General features: G+C 38.5%; 1 protein-coding gene across 7 annotated transcripts in view; it reads right to left on the bottom strand.

Moving 5' to 3' along the window:
• The window catches only part of LOC100380755 (astrotactin-1), a 305,222-nt gene that overhangs the window by 211,731 nt on the left and 80,540 nt on the right, over window positions 1–12,951 (bottom strand). For 3 of the 7 annotated variants that reach the window (XM_014140032.2, XM_014140031.2, XM_014140030.2), the window contains exons 4-5: window positions 10,414–10,569; window positions 1,017–1,166 (exon numbers count right to left, since the gene is read on the bottom strand). In XM_014140032.2, coding sequence (XP_013995507.1) covers window positions 1,017–1,166; window positions 10,414–10,569 — 306 coding nt within the window. The remainder of the gene's footprint in view (window positions 1–1,016; window positions 1,167–10,413; window positions 10,570–12,951) is intronic. The other 4 variants (XM_014140033.2, XM_014140034.2, XM_014140036.2 and 1 more) reach the window with 2 other exon arrangements.

Here is a 12,951-nt window from a genome sequence, read left to right as displayed (position 1 = left end):
ATTCTTAAAATAACTCAGGCAGAACTTCTTAATTCAAAATATAGCTTAAGTTAATCCTTAAAAACAAATGATTGCAGAGTAATACCGAGACCTAACTTGTAAAACAAATTCACCCACATATAGGGAACTTTTTACGGAGTGCATTTTTGCTAACAAGGGAACATAATCTTATAATTCCAATTCCCTTCTTTGCAATGTGACACAAAGCCACAAACTTCATCCATTACGTTTTTTTAACAAAAAGAGAATAAAAAATGAATCCCATCATTATGACACTCTCTCTGCACATCTTTTTTTTTAAATTTTTTTTTTACCATCTACAGATGGTATTGCATTTCAGTAACATGAGTTCAGGTATCCAGATAAAAATTTTAAAAATCAAGTAATGTCTCATCAAGTCAACATTTATTTTGTTAGCTTCACGGTTTGTGTAGAAATGCACATTCTATTCTTAACTGTTTTACTAATTAAACGTGTTGGTTATTTTGTTTATGACACCTGTGCAGATAACAAAATCTTAATTGGTTGGAGGTGGTGTTGAGGATGTTGAGGCAGGCATGCCATATCTGGTCGTTCAGATGCTTTCATTTTGGCAACTCAGTGTTAGGGGCATTCGGTTCCCCACATCATTACTGTACATCACAGCGCCAAGGACATATAGCATGCTCACAAATATACTGTTGGTCCCATGCGCTTTCAGTCACACAACAACAATACAAGCCAATCGCTTCCTTTATTTCAAACATTACAATGCTAAAAACATTATTGTCTCAAGTTAGGCAGATATCAAAATCGTACACATACTCAAAAGGGTTAGAACAAAGCACATTGTTAACACCAACCATGATCACTAGCAAAGAGAGAATGTTTGAATACATGTATATGTGTTTGAACTCAAGCATTGTAAACACATACATTTGTTGTCCATTCATTTACTCTAATATATGTATTTTTTATTGTCATCATGCGAGTATGAAATCAGATGATGTCTGTACAGTATAATATTCCTTCCTTACCCCCTGAGCCCCACGCGCTGTTGGCGTTACCATTTCTCATACCTCGGCTGCGGCGCCTGCTGCGATTGGGGTCAGTGTAAAAGGTTAGCTGAGGTTCGCTGTCGGCCTCCGTGCCTGAGTCCCCGTCCGGGTTTAAGAAGGTTGAACCCGCTATAGAATTCACACAAAAAAAACTCTCATCACAATAACGATGTGATGTGTCCTCTGTTTGGATGAAATGCGTGGAATACATTAGATGTCCATTGACAAATTCTGCAGTTGATTAAGGAATTTATACAGCAAGTTTTTTTTTCTACAATCACTTTGCATTGCCATCACCATACTAATAGCCGTATGTAATCTTTACAGTAACATGGCAAGTAGAAAGGGAGAGCTATATACCCCTGCATAGCAGTCCCATGGGAATTACATACTGACTGTTCTCAATTATAAAAGGATCATGTTGACACTTTAAGTGTTAATCGAAAAGAAACATCAACAAATGCATAACTCATTATAAAAGATGTGGATTAGATTATTGACATTGCCTGAAGGTTAAAAATGTGCAGCTGTATCAAAATCTTGATAGTGAAACTGAAAACTTGAGGCGTCTGTACTAATCTCCACATTCCTGTACCACTAAATGTGACCTTTAATGAATGTTTCTAATAACATTAGGGGGGCTGATTGGAGTTGTGTGTTACACAACATATTGTACTGCTTGCCTTGGATCAGTGTTAGCCATACAGTACATGCAAAACATTATGGCATGTTTTGGAGTCTGTTAAAGTTTTAACAGCAGATTGTTGTTACATTTTCATATTTTGATCACGCTATGGTAGGAATGGAAAATAATAACTGGAGCAGTGGGCTAAACTTTATAAAACATGTCTATCTTCAGTATATTCTATACAAGACATATAGTTATACCCTCTCTCAGGAAGTAATGAATACATGGATTCATGAGGTGGAAGGGTGGAAAGTATGAAAGTCACATAACAACAACATACATCCAACGGTATTCTGTCACAATTCATTAAACCAACATGACTCTGGCTAAATCCCAACCGCACCCTATTCTTAGACAGGTCGATTCAGACTTACGAAATGCACGCCTTCCCTACTCACTTCTCAGTAGTTGATACTTAGACTTACCTTATGGAGGCACTTAACGAGATTTGAGGGCGTGGTTCCCTTGTGTGCACTGAATAAATTAAATTCAACACCAAAAACACACCCACTGGGTGGCCTACTAATTTGATCAGGGAGTTTTTGTTAAATTTGTTTCTGTTCATTTTTTTGGGAAGAAATCCCTTTAAATATGGTGTAGCATTAATTTGAATTTGATCTTGAATGTAGACTGGAGAATGCGTTCAGAATATATAAAGATAGCAATGAAAACATATGCATATTTGTCATCTCCATTTTAGAACCCATGGGTCGATTTAAAAACACTGATTTTACACATTATTATTAATGTTTATGGAATAATCCTAAATCCTACTTCATGGAAAAATACAGCCTTTACGCACAAACAAAAAAAAAGTGGTTTGACAATGGAAGTAGTGTAGCCTACAATATAATTATAATACCCTAATTTCCCGCATTGATCATGGAACTGTGTGATAGCAAGTTTCCAGTCTTGCACCGTGCATCAAGTTCAAAGTAATGATTTGAGCACCATAAATGAGCTCCATAATGATTTAATTAGCCTACATGCCCCAATGTATTTTATACTACAATTTGTATTTGGCCTTCATTAAATAGCATCCACTATTACTTGACCATCAGCCACAACCACAAGGACGTGACAGCGTTTACAGAGGAAATAAATAAAGGTAATCTAAATCAAACAATGTAATAGAACAAACACTAAATTGGCAGTTAAATATACGGGATTATTACCTACACTACAGGTAGTGGCTAATAATATTTAACATAGCCTATTGCCTACAAATTGAAGGAAAAAGGAAAAGTTATGGAATATGAATAAAACATTCTAAAATAGACTGTCATTTAGCCTATATTTACAATCCCCTTATCCAAACAGATTACTCATTTAACTAGCTCTTATCAATAGTTCTTATCATATACAGTGCATGGAGAATGGTGTTATTTCAATCGCAAAACAGAAAGTAGTCCTAGATGCTATTTCCACTTGGAACAGGCAGGTTCGCTAGACCTTACTTATCATTTCCTCGCGGGTAAAGGTAGTGGAATTATTTAAGGAATTAAGTGAAGGCCATAATACGGTGTATCTATAGACACACCTCTGCCACATCTCCATATCTTTAATTTCCCCAAACATGTCAATAGTGGGTGATTGCAGCCCACAATTCAGGGCATTCCTGCATGTGGGCATCCCATTGGTTCCTGCGTGAATGCCCCCCCCCTGAAAGCATGCCATCTTCATGCTTGTTTGACACTTTAGATTTTCTGGATTTTCCCAGATTGTCTATGCAATTAAAATGTGGGTCAAAAGGTAAATACAAGTATTATCTGAGTTCTCCAGGGGTCGAATGACACTGTCTACCGGTGTCCTAGCTAGCTAGCTACCGGTGTCGTCCCAGCCTCCCGCCTGCTGTGTACCGCAGTCCTCCTAGCTAACTAGCACACAGTGTCATTCGCTTCCGCCTGCCGAACACCTGCCCTCACCATAAAACTGCAGGAAAGCAATGCCCGACAGCTATCGTTGTTGCTTGTCGCCCTTACCTCTTCTTCTTCTGTGGGGTTTATCAGCAGTTGGCATCCAAATTTATGGTGCAATACCGCCACCTACTGTACTGGAACACCCCCGTGTCCCACCTGTGTACCGGAGTCATAGCATAGAGGTTCTTGCAGATGAAGGAACACCCCTAATTGCGAGCCGCAATTGCACCCTTCTCAAACGCTCACCTTGCTGGCACTTGCATTTCCTCCATGCTTAAGTTCAAGGTCAAAATGCGCGTATGAGAAAAGTGCATAAAAAGGTAATAAAGTTACATTTACGTGCGCATCTCTGGTCTGAATTTTACCCATAGTGCAGTACTTTTATGTTTATCCTACCCAGCACAGCACAGGACAAATGCTTTCATTATGCTGCATTAGGAAAAGAGATGCATGATAAGACTGGGCCGTGGAATATGTATCCTCAGTCGGGGGATAATACAGTTTGTGTCAGTCCATATTATGACTTTAAATCCACTATCCATTACAGAGATGGAAGATGGTGCTGTTCTGGTACAACGCAAGGGAGAATAAAGTAATACATGTTCATAATCATTATCTCATTGAAGCCATTAGATTGAGACTTTGGCATTAAGAAAATAGCATACCTAAAAGGGTATTGTTTTGAGTAGGCTATATAGACTACAGTGGGAATCCAATTGATGCAAATGACTGTTTTGGTAGAAGCATTAACATTGAAACCTATAATTTAAAAAGGATGTGTTGTAGCTCTTCTCACAAGTTTTAGTGGTTTTGCTATTACAAAGTAAGCAGGCAAATCCATCAAAGCTTAAAGCTATGCTGGCTCAGCTGGAAATCCTAGCACCACTAACTTCATTTTGAATTGCTCATTGACAATAGCATAAAAAATCCAAACCAAGACATTGCCTTTAATTAAACCACAAAAGGTTCTCCAAAACAAAGGGTGAATAAAAACGTCTCTGGCAAGCATAAACATCTGACAAAGTGGAAGCTCTGTCTTGAAAAGTAGTGTAAAGAACAAGGTGTTTCATGTACAAGATGGCATTACTAAGGCACTGTTTCAGCAGAATGACATTGACTTGATAACAATATTCACAGGGAGCATATAAACTACAAAAACAATAGTGATGCCATTGATTAACTATTTTACAAACATTTATAGCACATAACAATTCCTAACAAAAAATAACTATTCTCAAGGACTGAGTTAAAAATTGATATAATCAAGGACAAAAAATAGAATCGTGAAAGGAGGTGAAACAAATTTCCAAATGACACTCAGAGGATACAATTAGTGTTTCTCTAGGTTACAAAGAAGAAATAAAGCACCTTCCAAGGAATTAACAACAAATCGAAGGCAGCAGTTTGAAAATAATCTGTTAGCCTCAACAATTAGGCACGGGGCAAAAGGTGCAAAGCTCTATGGCAACGAATAAAGACGGAATCTTTTAAACATTCAACACATGATGTTGCTTAGCACTAGGCATGCACTGCAGGTACAAATACCTCTTACAATACAGTTATTTTGCTCGGAGCTTTCGGGGTCTGGATCTCAATAAATATAGAGGACTTTTGGCAGCAGCGACAATGACACTGGAATGACAATCACTGGGGAGAGGTGCAAAAACCCAAATGAGTACTACCAATAGAAATCTGACAAAAGGCTTGTAAACACAACTGTAGAGAGAAGAACACTTGAGTGACTCAAAAACGTGTGAAAAGATCAGGTGATTGCATGAGCAGTACTGCTGGGACACAGATGATAATCTTTAACATTTTGAACAGTGTTAACATCCAACAGCTATTATGACTTTTGACTCCAAATTCAGGAACAGCTTCATCTTTGGGCTTGTTGTTCCAAATATTATGTGGAATAATTGTATGGCAGGATCCCTAACGTACTGTATGTTACAATTAAAATAGTAGAGTTGCTTTGAGACTAGCACTTCAATTTCCCGGTATGAATAACAAGTTCAGTATAACAAGACAAGGGCTCCTTGAAGCAGACAACAAACACCAAACAGACAACAGCTGTGACAAAGACAGCCACCCCAACCTCGCTGTTTGGCTTGCCATACACATTGAGCAGCACATTTGAGGGAGGCATAAACATTTGATGCGTAAAAGCTTCCCCCCAATACTAAACGCTGTTAAATGTCCACTGAGAATAGCATAAAGACCTTACATGTGCATGTGCATATTTTATCACTCGGATTCCAAAACAAAAAACAATAGATGTCCAAACAAAAACATTAGATGAAGCAATATAACCTCAGGCTTAGTCTTTCCAATTCCGATTTACTGGACTGTGTACACTTTGTACATAGAACCACCAAGGGGTTTGTTGTGGAGAGAAAAAGTTGTCACAAAAAGGATCAGATAAAGAGCAGATAAAATGATAACGCATTTAGAGTTGTCCTCTATTGTTCTTTGTCCTCTGGTGTTCCAAATAAACAAATTCAACTAAATGAATAAGATAAATATGCAAATGGTGTATGTTTAATTCTGAAGGCGGCAATCTCATTGAGAGCGGGCTGTAGGGCTGTGAGAGATTGCTTTCAGAGAGCAGAAAACCAAAGGCTGCTCATAACTCTGAGAGACAGATAGGCTGGGGGAAGCCAAGAGCCAATGGAGCATTTTGCGGACATGGTATGCTTTTATTTTGCCATTGAATTAGCAAACAGATTGGATCTTTAGCGTTTTCTGTTCTGAAAGTGATCAGCTAATTTACTTCTGTTTTGCCCAACAGGCTTTCCAGAATACCAAGTGAATATGGCACTAGTGTGCTGTGTTACGTACACTGCTCTCTCTGTTCTCAAAGTCTATTATTGATAAGTTATTCATTTTTTAATTTTTTTCTTCCTTAGCGAGCTAATGATTTAAGTTCTCATTATGAAGCAAAAAGACATTGCAGGTGCATATCCACAATACAGGTTTCCAACAAATATCAGACAGAAAAAGGAACATTCTCCAACGCTCTCTGAGAAAGTCACAAAGTACATGAGCACAGGAATGCAAATAAATATTTTCAACCAAAACAACAGTAGGGGAGAGTGGGGTATGTTGAGCCATTTCTTACATTCAGCACCACTACGTCAAAGGAAATATAGTATTCTATCTAACAAGATATATACATATACAGTACCAGTCAAAAGTTTGGGCACACCTACTCATTCAATGGATTTCTTAATTAATTTTTTTTACAATTTTCTACATGGTAGAATAAAAGTGAAGACATCAAAACTATGAAATAACTCATGGAATCATGTAGTAACCAAAAAAGTGTTAAACAAATCAAAATATATTTTACATTTTAGATTCTTCAAAGTAGCCACCCTTTGCCTTGACAGCTTTCCACACTCTTGGCATTCTCTCAACAAGCTTCACCTGGAATGCTTTTCCAACAGTCTTGAAGGAGTTACCACATATGTTGAGCACTTGTTGGCTGCTTTTCCTTCACTCTGCAGTCCAATTCATCCCAAACCATCTCAATTGGGTTGAGGTCGGGTGATTGTGGAGGCCAGGTTATCTGATGCAGCACTCTATCACTGTCCTTCTTGGTCAAAAAGCCCTTACACAGCCTGGAGGTGTGTTGGGTCATTGTCCTGTTGAAAAACAAATGATAGTCCCACTAAGCACAAACACGATGGGATGGCATATTGCTGCAGAATGCTGTGGTAACCATGCTGGTTAAGTGTGCCTTGAATTCTAAATAAATCATAGACAGTGTCACCAGCAAAGCACCCCCACACCATCACACCTCCTCCTCCATGCTTCACGGTGGGAACGACACATGTAGAGATCATCTGTTCACCAACTTTGCATCTCACAAAGAGACGGCGGTTGGAACCAAAAATCTCAAATTTAGACTCATCACACCAAAGGACAGATCATTGCTCGTGTTTCTTGATCCAAGCAAGTCTCTTCGTGTTATTGTTGTCTTTTAGTAGTGGTTTCTTTGCAGCAATTCGACCATGAAGGTATGATTCAAGCAGTCTCCTCTGAACAGTTGATGTTGAGATGTGTCTGTTACTTTAACTCTGTGAAGCATTTATCTGGGCTGCAATCTGAAGTGCAGTATACTCTAGTTTCATCATAGCGCTTAATGGTTTTCGCGACCTCACTTGAAGAAACTTCATGTCTTAAAGTAACGATGAACTGTCATTTCTCTTTGTTTATTTGAGCTGTTCTTGTCATAATATGGACTTGGTCTTTTACCAAATAGGGATATCTTCTGTATACCACCCCTACCTTGTCACAACACAACTGATTGGCTCAAACACATTAAGAAGGAAAGAAATTCCACAAATTAACTTTTAGCAAGGCACACCTGTTAATTTAAATGCATTCCAGGTGACTACCTCATGAAGCTGGTTGAGAGAATGCCAAGTGTGTGCAAAGCTGTCATCAAGGCAAAGGGTGGCTACTTTGAAGAATCTAAAATATAATTTGATTTGTTGAACACTTTTTTCATTACTACATGATTCCATATGTGTTATTTCATAGTTTTCATGTCTTCACTATTATTCTACAATGTAGAAAATAGTAAAAATAAAGAAAAACCCTTGAATGAGAAGGTGTGTCCAAACATTTGACTGGTACTGTATATCAGGATGTTGTGTTTCCCTGGAAATAATCTGAATTCATGTAAACATTACAGTTTTGAAAACATAGCTTTTCCTGGGTATGGGGTAAATTGAGAATAGGGACCCATTTTTAACACTTTGTACTTTTTTAACACTTTTAACATAGGCTCAGGCCCTGGTGTAACCTCATATCCCAGCGATAATGCCTGGGAAGAAAACACTTCAATTGTTGCATAGGGGGCTGAACACAACTGAGGAAGGCATCTTTTGAACTTGACTAATCGCACAAATGCGAGCTGTCTTCAATACTATGCATATACAGTGCCTTCAGAAAGTATTCATAGCCCTTGACTTATTCCATATTTTGTTGTGTTACAGCCTGAATTCAAAATGGATTAAACATACGTGTTTTTAGAAATTTCAGCAATTTTTTGCAAATTAAATACATTAATATCTATTTTACATAAGTATTCACACCCCTGAGTCAATACTTTGTAGAAGCACCTTTGGTAGTGATTATTGCTGTGAGTCTTTCTGGGTAAGTCTCTAAGAGCTTTCCACACCTGGATTGTGCAAAATCTGCTTGAATGAGGGACCTTACAGATAATTGTATGTGTGGGGTACAGAGATGAGGTAATCATTAAAAAATCATGCTAACATTATTTTTGCACACAGAGTGAGTCCATGCAACTTATTATATGACTTGTTAAGCAAATTTGTACTTCTAAACTTATTTAAGCTTGCCATAACAAAGGGGTTGAATACATTTTCAGATTAACATTTTCAATTCATTTGTAGAAATTTCCACTTAGACAATATGGGGCATTGTGTATCGTCCAGTGACCAAAAAAAATCTAAATTTAATCAATGTTTAATTCAGTCTGTAACACAAGAAAAAATTGGAAAGAGTTAAGGGGTGTGAATACTTTGTGAAAGAACTGTATATGCATAAAACTGACCAGATGTAATCATCCTTTGTATGGGGTATATTGATTTGACCATTGGCTTAACTTGCCCCTGGCCAAAAGGCACAATTGACCCCAAAGCAACCATTTTGACTATATTAGCCCACAGCTACAGTACAAGGACACACTTTCATGCTAGGTTTAGGACCTCATATTGTAGTTTATAGAGACCCCAACTGATCTATAAAACAGTCTGAAAAATATCTACTTTGGTTTAGATACACAATAAATCTTTTTTTTGTTTTTTGGACCTAACTTGCTTACCACTTTTATCATATATTTTCTTGCTTCACAGAATCCATGAAATGATGACCTCTTCCTAAATATTTGGTCACATGATTCATTTTGTGTATGGCTTCCTAGAAACAAGAGGTGACTCAACTAACCCTTTGGCACGATTCTAACCCTACTCTTCTCTATCTGTAACCAGAGTCATGTTTGTTTCTCATCATAATTCACAAAATGAGATGGAAATGGTGGTTGACACAAATTAATCTTTCATAACTGTAAAATTACTTTACACAACAGCTCTTTAGTTCACTAGCTACCACTACATGCTGAATGAGCTGGTTAGCGTGACATTGCTATTTGAATCCTCTATTCTATAACATCCCACACACTAGAATTGCTTTTCTAACCAGAAAATAAACCATCCACACTAGTCAGTCATGGAGCAAAGTGGATTATGATCAGGGTCAACTGAACAAACTGGTGTCTCATTTCAGAATGACATGCCCTCTTTTTCAATACTCTCTTTTAACAGTCTCTTAAAGGTATACTTCGAGATTTCGGCAAGAGGCCCTTTATCTATGTTCCCCAGAATCAGATGATCTCATGGATACCATTTGGACACATCCATGAGTTCATCTGACTCTGGGGAAGTAGATAAAGGACCTCAATGCCAAAATCCCCAAGTATCCCTTTAAGGACAAAACACACCGTGCCTACGAATAGTTAAAGGCAGTGGGTAGCCATCGTATTGCCTCTGAACAAAACATTGGCTGTCATTTCTGGACAAATGTATATTATCGGCACTGTTCGTCAATAACCAGCAGGTGATCACAAACACGTTTCGGCCACATTTCTAGCCATGGGTCGGCATGGTGTGTTTTGTCCTTTCCTGCCAGAGAACACACAATGGTCAGAATGGGAGTGGATATGGATCGATGAATGACTCACCTCGGGTTTTGCTGGACAGACGTTGTTTGCGTTGACTGGTGGAGGTGTTGTGGGGGAGGAGAGTGTTCTGCTGCAGGTGATTGCTGTCAATGGGGCTGGTGGCTATGATGTTGTCCTTGTACTTGTTCATTAGGGACAACTTTGTATTGTCACTCCCTGATGATGACAGAACAATCATAATTAGGGAGAGAAACGAGACAGATGTAGCATAAACCCACTAGTACAGGATAAAAATGTGAAATCAGCACTGCACAGTAAAGTATATCCTTATAGGGCTAAATACTTTATCCCCTCTTCTTGTTTTTCCTACAGACTGTAGCGTTCACACAGAATAGCTACAGCCAAAACAAGTCAGTTTATAATGCATCATTTCCTGTCACAACTAGAGAACATTTCATTGGCTGGTGGGCTGGTATTTCTTCTCACCACAACCAACAATATTGAGAGAGGCTTTTATTGAGGTAGTTAATTGCCTTATCTAAATTAGTTTAGCACTTAATGTAAAATGCATGAAATTATTCCACTTCAATATCCTCCTGGGAGTTTTATTTAGACTTTGAAACAAGATGCAATCTCAAAACCAATCAGCATAATCTAGAATGTCATATTTCTTACATTTGGAAAAGTATGTCTTGTGCTAATTGAAATTCTGTGGGTATTTCAAATCATTGCTGTTCCATATATTTCTCAGGGGGTGTTTTTAATTCTAAGGTCCACTGATTACAAATGAGGATATTTCCAAAGCAAATGACTGTGAATGAATGAGTACATTCAAAATAGCCAATAAGCCAAAAATGTGTATGATATTTGACTTAGACAATATTGAATGCTTCTGAATAATTTCTCTCTGATGCATTGTTTGTATTGTATTCCCTCCTATTGTAGGTAGATAGTCAAAACATACCGTAGCAAGTGTGATAAAGATGAATAGTAGCAAAATAGAAAGGACTTTGTATTCCTAGCAGGGTCAGATGGATGATTTAGTGGTTTAGCAAAACACACATGCTCAGACCATAGCCAGAGTCGTTATACGACTAGCACTTTGGTCATATGTAATATCCATTACACTATTACTGTAGCAGTTGCATGAGAGAATTATATAAATCCTACAGTGCCAAAAATATTTCTTTGTGTTGGACCAAATTACTAAATTCTTTCGATATCCTTGAAGTTTGAAGATTCATTTCACTTCACGGGCACAAATAAAGGTAACTACCAAAATAAAGGAAACACTTGAGTAAATGAGGGATACAAAAGGGCTTTTCACACTGAATTGTTCCTCGCCCCAGGCTAAGACTGGCCCTGGGCTAGCTACAGTGGCTTGCAAAAGTATTCACCCCCTTGGTATTTTTCCAATTTTGTTGCCTTACAACCTGGAATTAACACATTTTGGGAGTTGTTGTCATTTGATTTACACAACATGCCTACAGCTTTGAAGATGCAAAATATTTTTTTATTGTGAAACAAACAAGAAATAAGACAAAATAACAGAAAACTTGAGCGTGCATAACAATTCACCCCCCCCCCCAAAGTCAATACTTTGTTGAGCCACCATTTGCAGCAATTACAGCTGCAAGTCTCTTGGGTATGTCTCTATAAGCTTGGCACATCTAGCCACTGGAATTTTTGCCCATTCTTCAAGGAAAAACTGCTCTAGCTCCTTCAAGTTGGATGGGTTCCGCTGGTGTACAGCAATCTTTAAGTCATTCCACAGATTCTCAATTGGATTGAGGTCAGGGCTTTGACTAGGCCATTCCAAGACATTTAAATGTTTCCCCTTAAACCACTCGAGTGTTGCTTTAGCAGTATGCTTAGGGTCATTGTCCTGCTGGAAGGTGAACCTTGATCCCAGTCTCAAATCTCTGGAAGACTGAAACAGGTTTCCCTCAAGAATTTCCTTGTATTTAGTGCCATCCATCATTCCTTCAATTCTGACCAGTTTCCCTGTCCTGCCGATGAAAAACATCCCCACAGAATGATGCTGCCACCACCACGCTTCACTGTGGGGATGGTGTTCTCGGGGTGATGCGAGGTGTTGGGTTTGCGCCAGACATAGCGTTTTCCTTGATGGCCAAAAAGCTAAATTTTAGTCTCAATCTGACCAGAGTACCTTCTTCCACATGTTTGGGGAGTCTCCCACATGCCTTTTGGCGAACACCAAACGTGTTTGCTTATTTTTTTCTTTAAGCAATGTCTTTTTTCTGGCCACTCTTCCGTAAAGCCCAGCTCTGTGGAGTGTACGGCTTAAACTGGTCCAATGGACAGATACTCCAATCTCCACTGTGGAGCTTTGTAGCTCCTTCAGGGTTATCTTTGGTGTCTTTGCTGCCTCTCTGATTAATACTCTCCTTGCCTGGTCTGTGAGTTTTGGTGGGCGGCCCTCTCTTGGCAGGTTTGTTGTGGTGCCATTTTCATTCAATTTTTTAATAATGGATTTAATGGTGCTCTGTGGGATGTTCAAAGTTTCGGATATTTTTTTATAACCCAACCCTCATCTGTACTTCTCCAAAACCTGTTTGGAGAGCTCCTTGGTCTTCA

The sequence above is a fragment of the Salmo salar genome, chromosome ssa14 (genome assembly GCF_905237065.1).
Source record: "Salmo salar chromosome ssa14, Ssal_v3.1, whole genome shotgun sequence".
In the NCBI taxonomy this organism is placed as follows: domain Eukaryota; kingdom Metazoa; phylum Chordata; class Actinopteri; order Salmoniformes; family Salmonidae; genus Salmo; species Salmo salar.
Note: the sequence above shows the minus strand (reverse complement) of the source record. Positions and strands in the feature narration are given on the sequence as shown.